General features: G+C 41.3%; 1 protein-coding gene across 2 annotated transcripts in view; it reads right to left on the reverse strand.

The window, feature by feature from the left end:
• The window catches only part of LOC310992761 (LIM and calponin homology domains-containing protein 1-like), a 54,281-nt gene extending 34,792 nt beyond the window's left edge, over window positions 1-19,489 (reverse strand). For both annotated transcript variants that reach the window (XM_083980926.1, XM_083980925.1), the window contains exons 1-5: window positions 19,165-19,489; window positions 18,021-18,127; window positions 11,776-11,806; window positions 8,250-8,360; window positions 6,182-6,380 (exon numbers count right to left, since the gene is read on the reverse strand). In XM_083980926.1, coding sequence (XP_083837052.1) covers window positions 6,182-6,380; window positions 8,250-8,258 — 208 coding nt within the window. In that variant the 5' untranslated portion in view covers window positions 8,259-8,360; window positions 11,776-11,806; window positions 18,021-18,127; window positions 19,165-19,489. The remainder of the gene's footprint in view (window positions 1-6,181; window positions 6,381-8,249; window positions 8,361-11,775; window positions 11,807-18,020; window positions 18,128-19,164) is intronic.
• Window positions 19,490-19,905: the final 416 nt, after the last annotated feature.

Consider the following 19,905-nt stretch of genomic DNA (forward strand, 5'->3'; position numbering starts at 1 on the left):
GTTTTTGTGTGTGTATTCTTTGATGACGTCCTTTTTAACACTGAAACAGACGTAGCACTGCAAATTTAATGCATTTTGTTGTTTTGCAATGACAATAAAGGCTATACTACTATACAAATCTATAGTCAAACACGTGGCTGCTACTGTAACTCACTGGTACAAGTTCACTATGACTATCCCCCTTGAACTGTGACTGTATATTTCTAAATATTTTTGTCTTTCTAAAACCAACCGTGGCAAAAAGGAGATAAGTAACGGACTCTTCTAGCTGCAAACAGGCCGGGCTAACTAGCGAGTCGCGACCCCCCAACAGCAGTGACCACATCATTAGCTCGTTATTACTGCAGGTTACTTCATGAAAATCTCCTGATGAGGAAGAAGAGGCCGGTCGAGGAAGCTCAAATATCAGATTGCTGGTTGTCGTTAGCAGCTCTGTCCTGCTCCTCAGTATGATTTGATTGGAGCAACTTAAGACTCCAGCAGCCGCTCGTCACTGTTACATGAGCTAATGTCGTGTTTGCCACACACATTGGGTTGGCCTCATTCTCAAAACTTGTCCTCTTGTAATAAGGGAACTTACTATTTAAAGCATGAATCCAACCACTGTGTTATAGTGTCTATAATAAGCACCCAAACGAGGATTACATTGATTAATGCCACATTTTTTATTTGCAAACACTCATTTCGACTAATCCTGCTCTGCCAGACAACACACTGCTCCTTTTGTTTTTGTTTTTTTTTAAAAAGAAAAATATCTACATGGATCATCAGTGTGTGAGGATGTTGACTTATTTTGTATTAATTAGCAACCTCACTAACACCGACAACATCTGCAAGTATCAGCTGTTGTTAACGATTTGAAGATTGTCTCGGTTTAGATGGGAACGTTGTGTTGCTCTGTTGGATTAAATTAGCTGGGAGCCGTCAGTGCGAGTGTGAGTGGAGCTTTTGTTTGACTAAAAATAAGACGTCTGCTGTCGTTTCCTTCTGTGAGAACTGAAAGACCCACTCTTTCAAAGAAGGAAAAAATAAATCATCATGTATTCAGAGACAAAAACCTGTCTCTGTTTGCACTGTAAACTACATATGTGACAGTTTCAAAGAAAGACACAGTTAGATATAAATATTTCTAATCAAATCACAATTACATGATTCAGATTCTTTCAAACAGCTTTTCGCCGACTCAATAATAGAAAGTGAGGAGGACGACAGGCTTCACTTCAGCAGCAGAAGCACAAACCTACAACCACACTTAAAAAATGGCCCCAAACAAAAGAACATCACCAATATTAAATTACTCTGACATATTGAATTAAACCTCTTTTCCCTGTGTCCCTCAGTGACCGTCTGAGTTTACGGATCTGAACCAGTGAGGGAGTCTTTGTCTAAAGGTCAGGGGCAGGGAAAACAGGGCAGAGTTCAGTTTGTGTGCATGCTAATAAATGGATAGCCTTGTTCTGGTGGGGTGTACTCCGAGTCGCCTCTGATTGGCTGATAACTTTTGCATTGTTGTCCCAGTTTTTCTCCGTTCTCTCATTCGTGCCCCCTGGGTCTGATCCGAGAGCTGATATGATGAGAACCACAATAAGAGAGTGCAGAAACATGATCGGACGTGCAAATCTCCATAAAAATGTTGCAGGTTTTTTGACCTGACTGACCTCTATACTCTCTATTATCTGCCTCTAATGGCAATAAATCTTACATCCTTTGTGTTTTCTTTTTTAAAATATATATCAGTCTGTTTTTAGTACGCCCACATCTCCAACCTGCCTCCTCATTATTTCGTAAGTGAACAATTTCTTTTTCATTTTTTTCCCCCTACGCAAACTTTGGTTACTTTGGATCGGCTGTGGGCGTAATGTGAAGACGAGCTGCGTGACAATGTGACTAATCGGCTGTGGGTTACACATGTTGGTGGAGAGATTCATTGTGGTGCTGGTTGTACAGTAAAAACACACGAGGGTTTTAAATAATGTGCTGTGGCAGCTTCACATTCTGCTCCAGTGAGAATGTGGAAGACTGATCGCCTTGATCAATCTGTTGGATTCAGAGGCTACAGATAACCAACGCTATCACAATACACAACCAAACAATGAGATTCGCTGTTCTCAGTGGTGGATATTGTACAACAGAAACAAATTCTCAGCAATTGAAAACCTCAACTTCCACAACAACAACAACAACAAAAACAGCGGCTTGTTTTTTTTTTGATCGTCTGAGTGTTGGTGACAGCAGCTTAGGGCTTCGGAGACGCCAGTTTCCTTTGCACTTCCCTCAAAACAAAAACACAGTCGGGGCAGGATGCTCGGCCTCGCTCTGTACTTTTCCCCCACAGACGACGCATACATTGCAGTTGTGCGATGGATTGCGACTGCTGTAACCCTTTTATAGGCTGTCATTAAAATTTTAAAGGGTCAAATTCAAATGCAGTGTAGCAATCAACGTTTTTTCTTTCAGTGACAGCCAGAGAGTATTTTTAAAACCATTTATGACCTCAGCGCGCAGCATTAAACGGCTTCACAGCTGCTTTTTGTTGTCTCTGAAAAGTTCAGAAAACTGTTGCCAGCGCTGCCATGTTGGATGCATTAAGACTTTAATATGCAGTTGTCTAAATAAATAAAGCATTATATGAAGATTATTTACATGCTGTCAGAAGTTTATGCTGTTGTTTTGTTATGTAATTTCAGTATCTGCACTTGTTGAGCTGACTTCTGAGTCCTATTAAAGAAACGTAGCTGAGAGTTTTCAAGGACATACAGTAGAGAAGAAAGTGTTGAAATCAAAGTGAGAAATACCTCGTATATGGCTCAGTGACAAGATGAGCAATTCAGAAATATCTTTTAACATTGTTTTAAAAGCATGCATCGGATTTGTTAAAATGTACATGTTGTATTCATGTTGGTTTTATGTCATTTGAAATGACATATGGACCTTGTTTTTTTTGTTTTTTTTTAAACAAAAGTAAGACTGAATGCCCCTGAAAATGTCCAATGCTGTACCCACAAAGGAAATATATTTTATTCTATCTAAAAAATACACTTTCTTATGAACAAATTAAATTGAAATAGATTTTTAGCTGTGTTTCTATATTTCATTTAGGTAATACTGGGCAGGACATATCCTAAAAACACAGCTTTTCTTCTAAATTATGTGACAAATTATGAAAAATGTTATCAAGAAACATTGTGTTGCATTGCAAAAGTGAATTACATTTATTCCACACTTGAGTCCAGATTTATTTTCCTGTATAAAGTCAGATTTATATGAAAAAATACCAGTTACACCACTTGACGCTGGGTTGCATCACGTCATTGACCCATATACCTCGGAGCATGCTGGGAGATTTAAGAGCAGCACAGAACAGCAGCCTGTTAAATCAGTTGCACATTCATTTCCTTGTGAGCTAACCTGACATCTTAAAAAATAAGTTCAAAGGGGGAAAAATCTTGGTCTGTGACCGAGGAGTTCCCTCTCCGTCTCTTTGAACGCTTCATTTGATGAGATAACTTACCCAGTACTAACTGAGTTTCACTGTTATGACAGAGAGGATTCCTTTGTTCTCAAACCGAAAGCTGGCAGCTTCACCAGCGCTGACAGATCGCTCAAGTGTCACATCCCAAAAAAAACACTGCACGCCTTCATTCATGCAGCCACACCTCTCTCCGTCTTGTCCTTGTCTATGTCACTCTGTTAAGACTCATCATCTCTCCGTCTCCTGCGCTGTCACTCATCTCACTCCACACTTCAACAGAGCCGTCAGGACGACGACGGGCTCAAACAACCCTGTTGTTGTTGTTGTGGTTGTTGTGTGGGTGTCAGCAGCAGGACAGGCATTCCTCGGTGACAGGTGTGATGGGACGGCACGCTCGCACAAGCACCTGTTTACAGTACCTGTACCTGTCACACTACAGATATTAACTCATGATGATGGAGAAGTCGATAAAGATAAATGACTGCAGGATAAAACAACATACAACTGTCTATGACACTGTTCATGTCAGTGTTTCCTCTACATTCATTTAGGAGTGGCGGGCCGCCATTCAATTCAATTCAAATTCAAAAAACTTTTGCAAGGATAGAAAATTGTCACTAGTTTGGGCTCCAAAACAGTCAGACATACAAACACCAACATAAAAACTCACATTAAAAAATCTCACATAAAAGCTATAAAATTCACATGACGCTCACATAAAAACTAAAACAGCAAGTAGATCTTGCCCTAAAAACAGGTATCCATCTCTTTTCGTTTAAAATGCGCACTGCTGTGGGGATAAAAAAAGTTCTTGTAAGTCTTTTTTTTGGCCAGGGGACCGGGTACTCTGAACCAGCTGCCTGATGGTAAAAGCTGAAAGGAGCGGTATTCCTAGCTGCCACTCCTTCAAATTTCTTTCTTTTTTAAAAAATTGTCACAAATACACCACCGCCGCATGTCTCCACCTTCACAGCAGAGTCCTGCACTGGGTCGGGTACTCGCGAGTACTAAGGTAAACTACAGATAACTATCTTGCTCAGTATCAACTCTTTGCACCTCGATGACAGACCTCAGCGTGTTTTCCCGCAGCATCATTTAACTCAGGTGACAGAATAACAACACTCGCTGTCTCAGTACAGATCAGTAGTCGCTGTTGCTGGTTGTGTTTTTAAAGGGACAACGAGGAGTTTCTATTCGGTTATAAAAAAGTCTCACGTTAATGTGGATGAATCTCCGCTACCCACACTTGTTAATGGGCCCATTTTCGATAAATATATCGTTCTGTCTCTATCGTTATTTTGTTATTATTAGTGGTGGCGGAAATGCTGGTCGAGCCGACCAGCGTTTCCTTCGTGGCGAGTTATGAGAATAACGCCGCCGAACCGCCGTTTATGGTCGGAACTACGGTGGTATGTGAACCTCTTTGAACCTTTGACTTTAATTATTGATGAATGAAAACACGAGTCCGTCTTGCGCCGGTCAAAGAAATGTACGGTGCGCGCGGAGGCTCATAAATGTAGTGTGAAAACGCTTCGCTTTTCCAAAACTCCTCGTTGTCCCTTTAAAATTAGCAGGTTTGATTCTCGTGCCGGACGTTGCACTCCAGTGCCAGTGGAAAAGCAAAAAAAAAAAACTGAGTGTCTCAGTCAGCAGTCCGCGCCGCCACTCCTTAAAAAAATCCTAGCGGAAACACTGTATGTCATTTCAAGTGTTGACTCTCGTCTTCACTTCTTTCTATTTCTCAACAGCTTTCATGTGTCTTAACAATATGAGTTCAAGTTCATGTTGAAGCCTCATCTCCTCTTTTATAACCATGTGTTTCCTGAAATGTTTCCACTGCAAGTTTCGTTATTTATTACTATTTTGTGTCTTGTCCTCCCAGTGACAGCATTGCATTGCAATTTAAAAATATCAACAAATCATAGTTTTATTTCCTGATATCATCTTTTTTAACAGCCTCAGAGATACATAACTTTTTATCTTTTGACTTTTAACGAGAACAAATAAATCCAAAATCTTATGTTTTACATTATCTGACACTATCACTGGGTGTCGTCCTGGTGGAGCCAACGTTACGTAACTGAAAAGTGTTTGAAGCAGGAACAGATGTGACACCATTTGTTTTTATAACTGAGTTTCATGTTTTTTTACATCAGTTACAGGTGAACCTCAGTCTGATAAGAACAGTTATGTAAAGCAGCACAAACTAACTCACACTGACACTGTTATACTGTTAATACCCAACGCCTATACTGAATTTCTCCCCGTCCGCAGGACATATGGCTGTGGCTATAATGAAACAATGACCCCATAGATCGACTTCAAAAAACGGCACTGAGATCATTCACGTTATTCTTTCAGCCTTTGACCAACTCTGGGCGTTGTCCTGTGAAAACACGGGGAGCAGAACAACAGGCCGCACCACAGAAGCACTCGCAGGACAATGCACCTCATTTATCTATATACTGTATCTGTACACCGCCACCGACCCAAACAAAAACAGCCAGTGCCGAATTACTTCCCTTCCTCGAGACGAATGGCTGCAACTCAAATGACACAATGGCTATTGAACAGATTTAACCTGCAACCTTTAATATAAAAGGGAGCTCACTCCCACTATCCAACGTGTCACACTTCCACAATAAATCAAAACCTGCGCTGGTTTCTCTGTGTTCAATGAGTGTAGGAAGAAGCGGCGGAAACTCCTACCATCGCTGCTGCCGCGGGCGACCAGGACGTCTGGCGACGGGGTTTGTCGTGAGCGTGAGCCGAAGGAGTCCAGGCTGTCGAACGAGTCCTCGCGGCCGTGGCGTGGGGGTGAGAGAGAGTCGCTGCGCTCCGAGTCCCAGCAGTCGATGTAGCCGCTGTCCCTGATGCTGCGTTTAGGGCTCTCTGCCTCCTCTGCCTCCTGAACAATTACACACACACCTGGGTTATAGGAAATGCATAAAGGTGTGTACAATGCATGTATACAAATATCAGGGTTGCTACACGTTTGAAATTTCAAAATTCAATACTTTTTCCAGACCCTAATTTCCAGATTCTCTGTAAAAAATTAAAATAATTTGTGACATTTGCATAATTAGATGTGTATAATTTAAATAAATTATGCAATTAATTATTTGTTTTGATTAATCTGAATTTGTATGCCATTATGTCACCATAAAATTTCCAGAAGATTGTAGCTACTGTAATAACGCATACAAAATAATTAACCCAAATAACTTCACATAAGACCTAACCCAGATAAATATACGTATTTCCATACAATAGTTTCCATTTTCCATACTTTTCCAGACCTGGAAATGTATAAATTCAAATTCCATACTTGCGTAGGAACCCTGAAATATATATTGATAAGGAAATCACTTTGCATCAGTTGCTGTAACTGTAAAAGTCTCTGGACTTGTACGTTCATGTCCGCTACAAAGGTCTCACTGTAAATCTGCAGTTCTCCCACGTCCATCTTTCCATCAACGTCTGCGTTTTCTCATCTTTTCTTCTGCCTGCATCCGTCTTCATCACTCTCTCTTCACCTCGCTGACCCCTCCCTTTGTCCGTCTACAGTTGCAACGTGTCTAAGCAGCTAATGGAAGGTGGGGAAAGGCCTTTTCCTGTCTACCAAAAAGATTTCCTGTTCCTGACCCAGACCGCTCCTCTTATTAAACTCCCAAACCCTCGACAAGTCTTTTTTTTTATTCTTCCTGCTCCACTCTGCTGCTGCTGCGGCTGTAAAGTTTCTCTGTGATTTATCTCTTTGTCTGACATTGGTGAGGAAATATTATAACATTGCAAAGTTTGGTTTGAAGGTTAGAGTGGTGGACTAAAATCTACTTTAAGCTTTTATCAACCTCTTTCATACCAAACCTTCACCAATCTGTCACCTTTCTGGTTTTGTTCACACAGTTTAATCAAAGAAACAACACAGCTTTTTCATCTAAAACCTATTTTAGGTAAATCCAAAACTATCTGAATGCTTCAACACCACTATATTCCTTTATTTGGCTGAACAAACCTCTCACTGCTTCACTTCTCTTGCAGTTCAAAGTGCACCTGTTCTTGTTTTTCAGTCTTCAGTTTTGTCCATCTTCTTTTGATCAGCATAAGACGTGAATAGGAAAAGTGCCAGTTTAATCCTGAGCGTGTTCACCTCATGTGCTTCCACCTCGATTTCCTGAATGCCATTCTGTTATCAGTCTCCTCTTTTTTGTGTCATGGAAACGTGGCTTTGTTTTGGTCAGCTGCAACGTGTGAACATCTGGGAAAGTGACTGCGCTGAGTTTGGCCGTAGCTCCTCGGTTTTATACAACAGCAATGGGATGTCACATTGTGGAATAAATTGTATGAGGGTGACATCATGGTTATGAGCGGCCGTCATACGAGTGTGTGTGTCTGTGGTGTGTCTCGTGTGTGTGTGTCTTAGTGAGCTACCTAATGCAAATTTTTCGGTCCCTTTGGGTCTGTAAAAGTCAAATATTACTGAAACTCGAGCCTGATCTAACAGAGGTCATCACTGGACCTTGGGTGGGGTGTGCGTTACGCTGCCTGAGATGACTTCACTTACACTTGTCAGTGTGTTGCTCAATAAAATTTTCAGTAGAAAACTTTGTGTCTTCTTGCTCACATTGGGTTTACTCCGGGGATCAAACCTGTGATCTTCTGTTTACAACAAAGGACAGACGCCCCGAGCCCTAAAACTCCATCTGCTGCGGCTGCAGGAAGATGCTATTGTATTTCAGAGTACTTTTTTTACCAAACGTTACGTGACTTTACAAACCTTTCGCATCTGTGACAGCAGCCCCTCAAACTCTTTCAGGTCCAGCGTGGGCCCGTTGTAGGAGGTGCAGCCGTTGGCAGCGCGACCCAACCAGTAGATGGTGATTAAAACCTGAAAAAAGGAAAAGAAACAAAGTCAGACGCCATGACTGTAAGTTTCAATTCATTATGTTGTGTTCTGTTGGGTACTTTTATTGTGAAAAGTCCTAAAGAGGATGTAGGTGGTTCTTTTACAGAAGTTGTTGTTGTTGAGAGCTTTTTGGTGGCATGGGGTAAAGTTGTGGCTATCAACCAGAAGAAGTCGTTTTTCATTTTTTGTTTAACAATGACGACATGAGATGATACTTTATTATCTGTTATTCAGCTTTACATTATAACAGGCTCAACTTGTGTGTATCATGTGTACATTTGATACAAATCAAATTTAAGAAAAGATAACAAATGGTATATCACTTGAATTGTCACCCAAATGAGTGTATAAATGTTATTGCATTGATAGAGAACTGTTCAAGTAATCAAAACAACAACAACTCAAGTCTTCTTCACAGTCACAACCATAGATCCAGACATTATTAATTAACAGTAGATGTGTGTTATATAAATATATAAACACACAAAAAAGGGTTAAATAGCAACAAATATTGTGTCCAATCACTTTTATCTCTAGGCAAGGCAAGGCGATTTTATTTGTATAGCCCGTTTTTACAAACAGTTTGTCTCAAAGGGCTTTACAAACAACATCCTCTGCCTTTAGACCCTCATATCGACTGAGGAAAAACTCCATAGAAAACCCCTTTAACAGGGAAAAATCGTAGAGAAACCTCAGGGTGAGCAACAGAGGAGGGATCCCTCACCCAGGACGGACAGACGTGCAATAGATGTTGTTACAGACAAGAAAACAGTTTATAACAGAGAATGTGGGAAACATGGAAATGTTAACAACAGCTGATGAAGGAAGGATCTCTACTACTTTTTTCCTGGTCATAACAAACCAGTTTGTTCCAGAGAAGTTACTTGTCGGTCAAGGCGTCCTGCACAGAAATGACAAGACTGAATCATCGTCGTGACCCTGACAACAACAACCACCACCACCACCGGCACTTCTCCTATTAGCACTAAACCTCTCAGGGACCAAAGAGATTTATATTTGCCTGTTAGCCACCTCAGGCCTGAGTGCATAATCGACCAGATCAATCTCATCCTCCCTCCATCACGGCAACCCTGTAAAACCACCAGCTGGAGACGAAGAAGGCCGTGGTGCGTCTTCTTCGCTCTTGTTTGTGACCTAAAGCTCTTTAGACACTGTGATGAATGTGACACAGGAAGTTCAGCTCTCTCTGCATCACCGTGACCAACAGGACCAACAACGCAGATCGGCCATGTGGCGACAGGGAGATCACACAGAGCTGCACCTTCAGCGCTGCCTGGCAAAGTGTCCCCAGCTATATTTACTGTGTCCATGTCAACCGGCACTCCACAGGGGATTGCTTTGATAAGAAAGCTCAGCATGGCTTAATGTGTTTATTTCAGTCGTACTGTCAATGCAAACAGCCTCTGTTGTTCAAACACGAAGTAGGGGAGGGGAGGGGAGGAGGAGGAGCCAAAGTAAGTGGCCCTGCTGATCGGAAGAAAGAAAACACAACGATAACAAGCACTTTTTTGCTCGATTCTGTGGGATAAGAGACCAATATCCCTGCAGGAATCAACAAACAGAGGGTCAGCTTACTGAAACTGCAACCAAAGCAGGCAGGGGAGGGAATTCATTCAGCTGGGATCAAACCAAAAACTCTATTCAAACACATCAAAACAACTGTTTATACATTTGAATCTTAGCATTAATCGTTATGTAAATTACCTGTGTATCTATCTACTGCACACATTCATACTCTCTAAGTTCTGTGCTGCACCTGCTGCAGTTACTGTACATCCCATTATCTGCACATCGCTGCAAAGTACATATAGCCTGCTGCTTCTGTGTCACCAGCACAATGAACACGTCCAGGCCAGTTCCAACTGGAAGTGGGTCAGCACCAGCTGTGTCTCTGTGTCCGTATTGATCCCTGCTGCACAACCGCAGCTGAAAAACATGCAACAACCGTCCTGCTCACATGATTCAGACATGCAACATTGAACCCACAACGAAACTTAGACACATCACTGAGTCGCAGTAGTTGAAAAGCAAACACGACGTCTGTGGATATCAGTGATGGGCTGGCTGACAGTGAAGTGATGCACGGTGTCACACTCGCTTTGCCTCTTCGGTTTCAGCAGCTGCCTGCTCTGACAGATGTGGAAAGACCTGTCAAAGAGGTTCCACCGAGGAACAACAACCACCTCTTTGTTTCATGTGTAAACACAAGGGCATTAATACACCCAAATATAGAGCTAGGGTGAAAAAACACACACACAGGCTCACGCATGCAGACATTTAAACACACCTGTCACAGTGCACAGGCCTGTAGTGGTACAGACAGATACACATTCCCAGTAGCTATCACTATAACACACTCATACATGCACAGTCAGCCTCTCCTGCTCCCACCTAGACCTGCTAACTGATCATCACCTGACTCCAGCAATAATCCACCAGTTCAATACATCTATATCTCTTTTTCTTTTTACTTCAAAGTCCCATCGCTTTGCTAAAACAACACCTGTGCCACCACATCAGCAGAATCCACTTGGTGCAGTTCCTTCACCTCTCAGCTGCTATCAAATCCTACAGTCCTTCCTCAGCCAGGTTCTGCAGAGGAAGCTCCACGGTGTAGCAGTAGTAGCAGGTCCCGGCTAAAGCGAGGAGGCTTCTGGGTGATTTAGAGGCCGTTTGTTTGTTTTGCTGTAGCTGCAAACGCCGGCTAATGTGGCCCAGAGTCCCTGCATGTAGCTGAATGAGCTAGCAGCAGCAGCAGCAGCAGCCCAGGCCAGCTCTGCAGCTTGACACATTAACTTGTGCAATGCACAGCAGCAGCAGCAGCAGCAGCATCACACAGAGGCAGAGAGGGAGAGAGAGAGAGAGCAGCTCTGACTGCAGAGGGGGCAGGGCTAGCACTATGTGTTGTACTTCTTAAAGCAGCATTATTAGAAAAAGGGATGGAAGTGCATCCAATACAATACAACAATGAGGTTGTAAAAGGGAACAATTAAAAGACTGGATTTAATATATGAAGCTATAAAGGATAAAATAATTAAAAAAAACAGATTTAATATGGAGGCAGGACAGATAAAGTGGAACAGCCTGAAAAAGTTAAAGCTTGAACAGGCTGTGAATGCTGCAGACTGAACAAATATCACTCTATCAGATGTGTATAGACTTCTGAAGTAAAACAGCACGGAGCTACTGCAGGATGGAGGAGAAATACTGTATGGCATCTGGAGCAGACACGATCATCAGAGCAGCTGAAATAGTGACAACAGCAACAACCACAAGACAAACAAGAAAACACTGGGCGATAATAATAAGTTTCCATCCAAACATACATTTAGCACTCAGACAAATCGTCCCACTGTGATCCACAAGTATCACTTACATTCTTGAGTTTTCGGCTGCAGTCGCTTCCCCTGGAGATGCAGAGAGACAGAGAGAGACAGAGAGACAGATAGTGAGACTTCTGGTGAAATATGTTACATAAATATAACTGCAGACTCCCACACCAAACAGCAGCAAAAACTAAAACTTATTGAATATATAGTATATACAGTATAGGGACCTGCAGTGGCTCCACTTTTTATTTACCATATTTCCAGCAGTTATGTTTAATGACAACACACAGCAGGAGGATGTGTGTGTGTTAGCTCCTCTGGATCAAACAGCAAGGCCGCTTTCCTTTTTTTTTTTTTTTTGTACCAATATCCCTCCTCATTCACAAAGACAAATCCCTTTTCATCAGAGCATCAGAGGAGACAGACGTCACAGCTGTGGCCAGATGGTTTGGAGGCCAAATCATCTCTGGGAGGTGCAGCGCAGAGAAAAAAAAACAACAAAAAAACAAAAAAAAACGCCACAGCAGCGGCCACTTAGCGCCACACATGCTGCCAAAATGAGAAGACGAGGATCTTTGCGGAGCGCCACATGAAGCTATAAATGGGAAGTGGAATGAAGCAGTTGTAAAACTGACCCCAACACACACTTGTGTTGTGGAAACAGGGGAGAACCGGAGGAAATACAGACGTGTGCACAAAGAGGTAAGAACAATAATATAAGTTAAACAAAATTACCAACATCATCCTCACACTTTTAAACACGAACAGTTTGTGCAGGAAAAAACAGGAAGGCACAAGTGATGCACTTTTCAAAATAAAGCAAAGTGACGTCACTGGCTATGAAAAACACATGAGACACAAAACAAACGGGAAAAGAAATTACAATGATGTGTGTTTGAAAATATGTTGATAACAAACAATGAAACAACACAAACACACTGTAAAAACACAAGAGAAGTTTGAACCAGAAAAAGGCAACAAGTCTCACTGACAACCTGAATAAAATCTGATGATCCACATGTCTTAATCTGGATTATGACAAAAACATAAAAGGCTCTAAATCTGTGCTCAGACTCATTGTGTTAAATGTTCTGTAATAAAACTGAGTGCTGCTCCGACACAGGACGCCAAAAAAAAACAGAGAGGATGTTGTCTGGTCCTGGTTTTGCCTCTTTATCTTTAATTATTAAAGCAGAAGTGAGTGATATATTTGTGTTAATATAAGTCTTAAATAGTTATATCTTCCGACAGCAATCACTTACATAGAGTGTTTGGACTGAAACACGGGTCTCTCAGTCCCTCTGCTCTGCTCTGAGCCGAAGAGAAAACATTTATCGTATCCTACAGTTTTTATCCAATGAGGAGAGAGAACGGCATGCAGGGCTGTGTGTGCAGCCAAGGAACGCCGTGAATGTGGTGACGTAGCGATGAGGACTGTTATGGTGCGTTCAAGGAAACTCGTATTTTTCCGACCATGAAGTGGTACCAGTTCGATCTGGTACGAGTTCACCGGTCGGAAGTTACGAGTGGCCGTTATAGTGACTTTCACCGGTAAAACAGGTCGGAAAAACACGAGTGGGTTGCCTGGAACGCTACAAAGTCGTAAATTGTGACTTGAAGCTGTAATTTACGATTTCAAAAGCCTGCCTGGAACGCAGCATTAGCGAAAACGACCGGATCACTCACTTCTGCTTTAATTACATAATGAATCTGAAAAGGAGGTCGTCTCAGAAACTAAATGTATATATTTAAATCCTACTCATGTGCTCCTTCTATGTTTCTTTTATACTTTGTTTTAATGCATGTTGATGTGCTATTTTCAGCTTTTTGATTCCCCAACTGCATCCCAGTGCACAAACATAATGATTTATAGAACAGAGTGATGTTTTTTTAATCAATGTGTTGCATGATAGAATAAAATAATCGTTGGACAGAAGCCTCAAACTAAATGTGAGAATCTCATCTAAAGACATGTACATTTTTTTTAATTACAGTCTATTCACGTGCACATCATGAGACTGAGGGGTCACAAAGCCAAACTCACTCCACATACAGACAAAACCCAAATTGCAGTTGCATGAATTTTCCATGAGAGCAGTGACCTGAGAGAAAGAGGGGAGATGAAGAGTGAGGTGAACGTCGCTGGAGGGAATGATGTGTGACACCCCCCTCCTCCTCATCTTCTCTCTGTCAGCCGACTAAATAAACATTAAGACAGGTAGCTTTTCTCTGCCGTCACCTTGTAGACAGAGACCTGAAGGACAAACGCTCCAGATTCCTCAAGATATTAGATCATTTTTCGGGGCCCGGCCAGTTCAAACATCTGTCATCTGACATTTTCTTTTAAGAGGGTTTGTTCCTATCAGTGTCAGTGTGACTGAATTTTATTCAAAACTACTGTTTTAACCATATTAAAGTTGAAAATAAGCATAATATACAATATAATATGAGAGAATAACTGTTTGTCTTCTTAAAACCATGTCTATAAATAATATTAAGGCCAGAATTACAAGAAAAATGTCCATTAAAGCAGAGCAATTAACTTCTAATATGTTTTTTTTGTTTACTGGCTTCCTCCTCATTTCCTCTTTCACATTCCTTTATTAATTTAATGCTTTCAGCAAAGTTTTACCAATTAAAAAGTGCCATTTATTGCAACAGAAATGCATTTGCTGAATAAGTAATGAAGCTGTCTTGGCACAACCAGTAAAAGAAAAACACAACTTTTTTTTCAAACAAAGAAAATCTGGCCTTGAAAGAATCAAAATGTTTTTTTTTTTGTTGTTGTTTTTTTTAAATCTGTGAAGACAAATCTCCCATAAACGTCCAGCCTTGGCTCTGTGTTGTGTGACACCGGGTAATTAAATTGTTGTTACTGTGAATATTACCACAGATGATGGTTTAGATGAAAAGCATGAAATACGTTCCAGTACTTGCTGACAGCAAAGTGGAATAACAACTCAATACTAATCAAATCCTGGAGGAAAAGTTTGTTCTTGTGGATTTACTCATTCTGTTTTTCATTATATCTATTCTACCCCAAAAGTGAGGATAACACATTTAATCTGTGTGTTTTCTGCAGCATCTCAAAAAACTCTCTGCTCAACATCTGAACGGTCCCAGACTCTGCTCTCCTCTGGCAAACTGTCACTTATCTTGAAAATTGATCTGTTTCCATCAACACAGTCAGAGCATCGGGAATATTTCAGGCCTGAGCTCATAGTGTACCACGACCTGCCTGTCTTTACACCTCCCTGTCCAGTACTGTTTCCTAGATGAATAAACACCTGTGCAGACAGACCCAGAGGGAGGGAGAGAGGTACTGAAAGTGTTTCCTGTCACGGGTACGAGCTGCAGAGAGCAGCATCCTGTAGTGTTACATAACCACTGGAAATAGCACAGGCAGGGCGACTTAAACAATGACACAAATGTTTCCTATCAAGGTTGCGATTGTCCATTTATTCCTGATATTTCTGAACTGGGCATATTTTAACAAGATGAACCAGTGCAGCTAAAATAAAGCTTTACAGATTAAGCACTTTTTATTGGACAATTATTCTCTTCCAGCGTGACGAAAAATTTTAGATTTAATTGTCTGCTTGACATTAAAAGGCAACAATATGTAATTCTTTTTTTAAATTGTGGTTATTTATTAGTGATGGCTGCTGGTGAATGTCACTTAACAAGAGCTTAGCGAGAGGTTGTAATACAGTGCTACGTCTTCAGAGCAGATCAGAGGCTGCAGTCGGTTGCTACCAGAAAGTGACAGGATGGGACGGGATTAGCTGTCGGCACGCTAACTTCATTAGAGTACGAGAGAAGTGATAAAGATAAAGAGTTAACAGAGAAGCAGCTGCTGGAGACTGAAGGAATAAAGTCCAATGCTGAACTCGCTATGTTTCGCAAAAAGACGGCAGCTAATGCTAACATTAGCATGCAAAAGTTTGGGCACCCCTGGTCAAAATTTCTGTTAATGTGAACAGTTCAGCAAGTGGAAGATGGAATGATCTCCAAAAGGCATAAAGTTACAGATGACACATTCCCTTTACTTTTTAAAGTAATATATACATATATGAAATTATGAAGAAAAAAAAAAAGTATATGTATGTATGTATATATGTATTTATATGTATACAGTATATGTATGTATGTATGTATGTATGTATGTATATATATATATATATATATATATATATATATATATATATATATATATATATCATAATTTCATCTTTTATATTTTCAAAGTGACAGTAAAGTATTAGACAAGCTACTTACTATCCTTTTCTGTCACCGTTATCTGAGAGCTAAAGTCTCCTGGGTTTCACATTCTTTTTCAGGCTGTTGCTTTATTTCCCCTTTTCACCTTAAAAACTAAAATAAAACACTGATATTGCTTAAAATATTGTAAAAGGGTGTTTCATGTTTAACTTTTGGAGATCAGTTCATCTTCCACTTCACTGTTAACAGAAATTTTGACCAGTGGTGCCCAACTCTTTGCATGATGCTACTGTATGAGGAAATGTAAAAATAAGTGTATTGGCCGTGCCTTGTGTTAGAGCAGGCGGAGTTCCTAAAATGCACCGTGTGTGTTTCCTGGTTTACTTAAAACAAAGCTGCACTGCTATGATAACTTTAAACTAACTGAGTGACAGAGCTGAGCAGCATTCCCATTGTTTTATTGTTTTATTAGCCTAACTATGGATCCTTCCTTTACTACTGCTTGTACGTCTTCCACCATGCAGTTATAAGGATATAAATACCCAGATTTTTCTGAATGACAAGATAAACCAGCTCCCCTTTTTTTTTTTTGCAGAAGCAGAACATACAGTACAGCGTGTGTTCCTTCATAGAAAATGATAATTATTGATGACATGTATGTAAACAAGGCACCGGTCTATAATGGGACAGGACACGTGTCCATGTTTAAACTGGCGGCCAATCAATGCAGCTGAATGTTTACTGTAAACTTACACAGGCATGCTCAGAAACAAAAGGCAATGTAAACAACTCACACACACACACACACACACACACACACACACACACACACACACAGACACACACGTCCTGACAGAACAGGTCAAGCAGCTCCTCCTGACACACATACTAACATTAGCACTGTACCCTTCGTCTCCAGCAGCTCCTCCCTCCACCCCCTCACCCCTTCTGTGAATGACACCTTGTTGATGCACAGCGAGCGTCACACACACACACACACAGTGCATGCATGTACCGTATATAAAAAAAACCCCTACATGCACTCGTCTTTGTTACCAAGCAACACAGTAGGAGCCATGGTTCAGTGAGTGATGTAAAGGCTCTTGTTGTGTTTGGACAGAGACGGGTTGTGTCTAACAGTCGGGCCATTGTTGCTTTACTCACACGGACTCGTACAAACTTCCATTGACTCTCATTTACTTGTTTGTGTTGGCAGTGAACTGGTTGATTGTCTGATACAGAGGAGGAGGATGGCACACAAAGACAAACACACAGCCAGCGTGACGGATGGACCATCTATTAACACACAACTGAAGTGTTCATCATCATCATCATCAATACTCTCAGCCCGTCCACTTCATGAAACACGCAAGAACAATGGCACTTTTGTCCCCTGAGCTCCATTATGTTTTCTTAACTACTATGACAAAGACATTGTGGAGATTACTTCTCTCTTCATGTGCCACATATTCGACCAACAATAACAGAAACTCTCAAAGCTTCACATCATTTCACTTTGGGAAAAACAGCACCCTCTTTCTGCTCTGTGCAGTAAAAGCACAAAGACACTGAACTTTAATTTAACAACATAAATGTCTAAATTTGATTAAAAAGTGATTTTTAAGGAGAGGCCTGGCTCAGCTCTGCTTTAAAAAACTATTGCGGCAGTAAAAAAGAAAATACAAGCAGCAAAAATGAAACAGAAATAGAGTCAAAAAGAGATTTAAAAAAAAGTCCAGAGAAATTACATATAAGGTTTATCCATTCCCCACTACAGTAAAGATCTTAACACATGATTTGATATCAGATCGTCATAAATCAACTCAGACAATGTGAGGTCCTTCTGTACAATCCAGCAGCCTGTGAAGGCATCAAACAAATTGATTTTTGATCATGTCAGTAACTGTTAAGGTATTATTATAATGAAACACAGAAATAATAAGAAAGACACTCCTATAAATAACTTATTTCTCAGTTTAATGGTGGACACCGGGCTTTAGTATGAAACTGAGACACACACACAGTTCCCACACCTGTTGAGCAGTAAGGTAACACTGAAGCGGAGTCTTACTTGGCGGTGGGGCGTGTCAGCGCGTCCTGCAGGTCTCCAGGGTCAAACAGCTGGGAGCCTTTCAGTCCCAACTCCTCACAGCCGCGGAGAAACACACTGAGGTTGTCCTGCACAACACACACACACACACACAAAACACACAGTTTCATCACTGTTTGCACACATTACAAGGTAAAGTGAGTTGAGAATGAAGCAGTGAATGGACTTGACCTCAGATACACTCACTCACTGATTCACTAAATATGATTACTGTGGAAAACGTCTGGAAACATCTGGTTTGTTCTCATGTCACACACTGTTGAACCAAACATGGACACACACAGTGCTGCAGGATGACCTCTCTGCTCAACTAACTACTCACGATAAGACTTAAATAAATGAATTATTTAACATAAATCTCATGGTAACAACCTTCAAACCAAGTATAAACCCTTAAAGGGTTATTATTATATCTGTATGTACTTCTAAAACAACTCTCGTAACGTTCTGTTATTATCTCATAGTGTGGTGAATGTGCAGGTCACAACTTGTCCACGACAGCGTTTTGGAGTTGTTGGATTGTGTATTTGATGAGGGAAACCAAGAAATCCCATTAGCCTCCGTAGCATAGCTCACGGCTCTGCTCCACCATTCTAAAAACAGCTTGCACCGACAAATAAAGGTAACAAACCCACTGCTATGACTATAGGGATTATAGCCAAAATGTTGAACTAACCCTTTAAATAACTATGTACCAACCCATGGACTGTATCCTCACTCTAATGTGTCTCTGCAAAGCCACAAGCACAAGACCACACATACAGAGATAATTATACTGAAGGTCAAGTTTCTTCTCAGTTACTGCACATCTACCTGACACACACACACACACACACACACACACACACACACACACACACACACACACACACACACACACACACACACACACTAAACAGTGTTTCCAAGGTCTCCCTGTCAGACAAACTCACAGAAATGAAGTAACGAGACATACGTAGAACGCAGATGATTCATTTTACTACTATGAACTGGGTCAGTTTTTTCTCTCTCTCATGCGTACACACATGCAAAAACACATACACACACACACACACACACACACACACACACACACAGTCTTTGCACAACATGAAAATCAGGATACCTGCTGCTGCTCCCACGGAAACGTGACACCACCAGGTTTCGTGTCCGGTTTACATACGTCTCCTCCTCCACCTCTCAGATTACCGGTACTCCAACAACTTTCCCTCTTCACCTTCTCCTTCTTCTTCCTTCGAGTGTTTTCTTACAATCTTTCCTCCTCATTCACCTGCTTTTCCCTCATTTCCTTCTTCTTTCTCCTTCTTTCTCTCAGTCTCTCCCCATCCTTTCAGCCTGCCTCCCTCTCTCACATCTCTGCTCTCTGACAAACTCTTTGTTGGATGCAACCTGAGCTCAGCTCCCCTCTCTTGTTCCCAGGTTCTCTCTCTCTCTCTGTTTCTAAGTCTCTCTATCAGTCTGAGGGCCATAGCCATAGCCCTTCCCTCCCTCTCTGCCTCTCTCTCTCTCTCTCTCTCTCTGGGTGTCACCATTTCCTCTCCACCCTGATTGTCCCAAGCACACACACACACACACATGCTCTCTCTCTCTCACACACACACAAACCAAAACACAAACACAGCATGCTGATATCACAACCTGCACATATTTGGGCAAAGTGCCACTAGAAGTATAATATACATCATCTTGAGTGCATAAACACATACAGCTACTGTGAAGGAGACTTGTTTACATGTACACAGTATCTGGTGTAAGAACACATGCGTGTCCACAAACACAAACACACTTTGGAGACACTTGTTCTCACGATCCTTTTGCCATTTGCTGCAAAACAAAACACCTCCTC

The sequence above is a fragment of the Trachurus trachurus genome (genome assembly GCF_905171665.1).
Source record: "Trachurus trachurus genome assembly, chromosome: 10".
Lineage (NCBI taxonomy): Eukaryota > Metazoa > Chordata > Actinopteri > Carangiformes > Carangidae > Trachurus > Trachurus trachurus.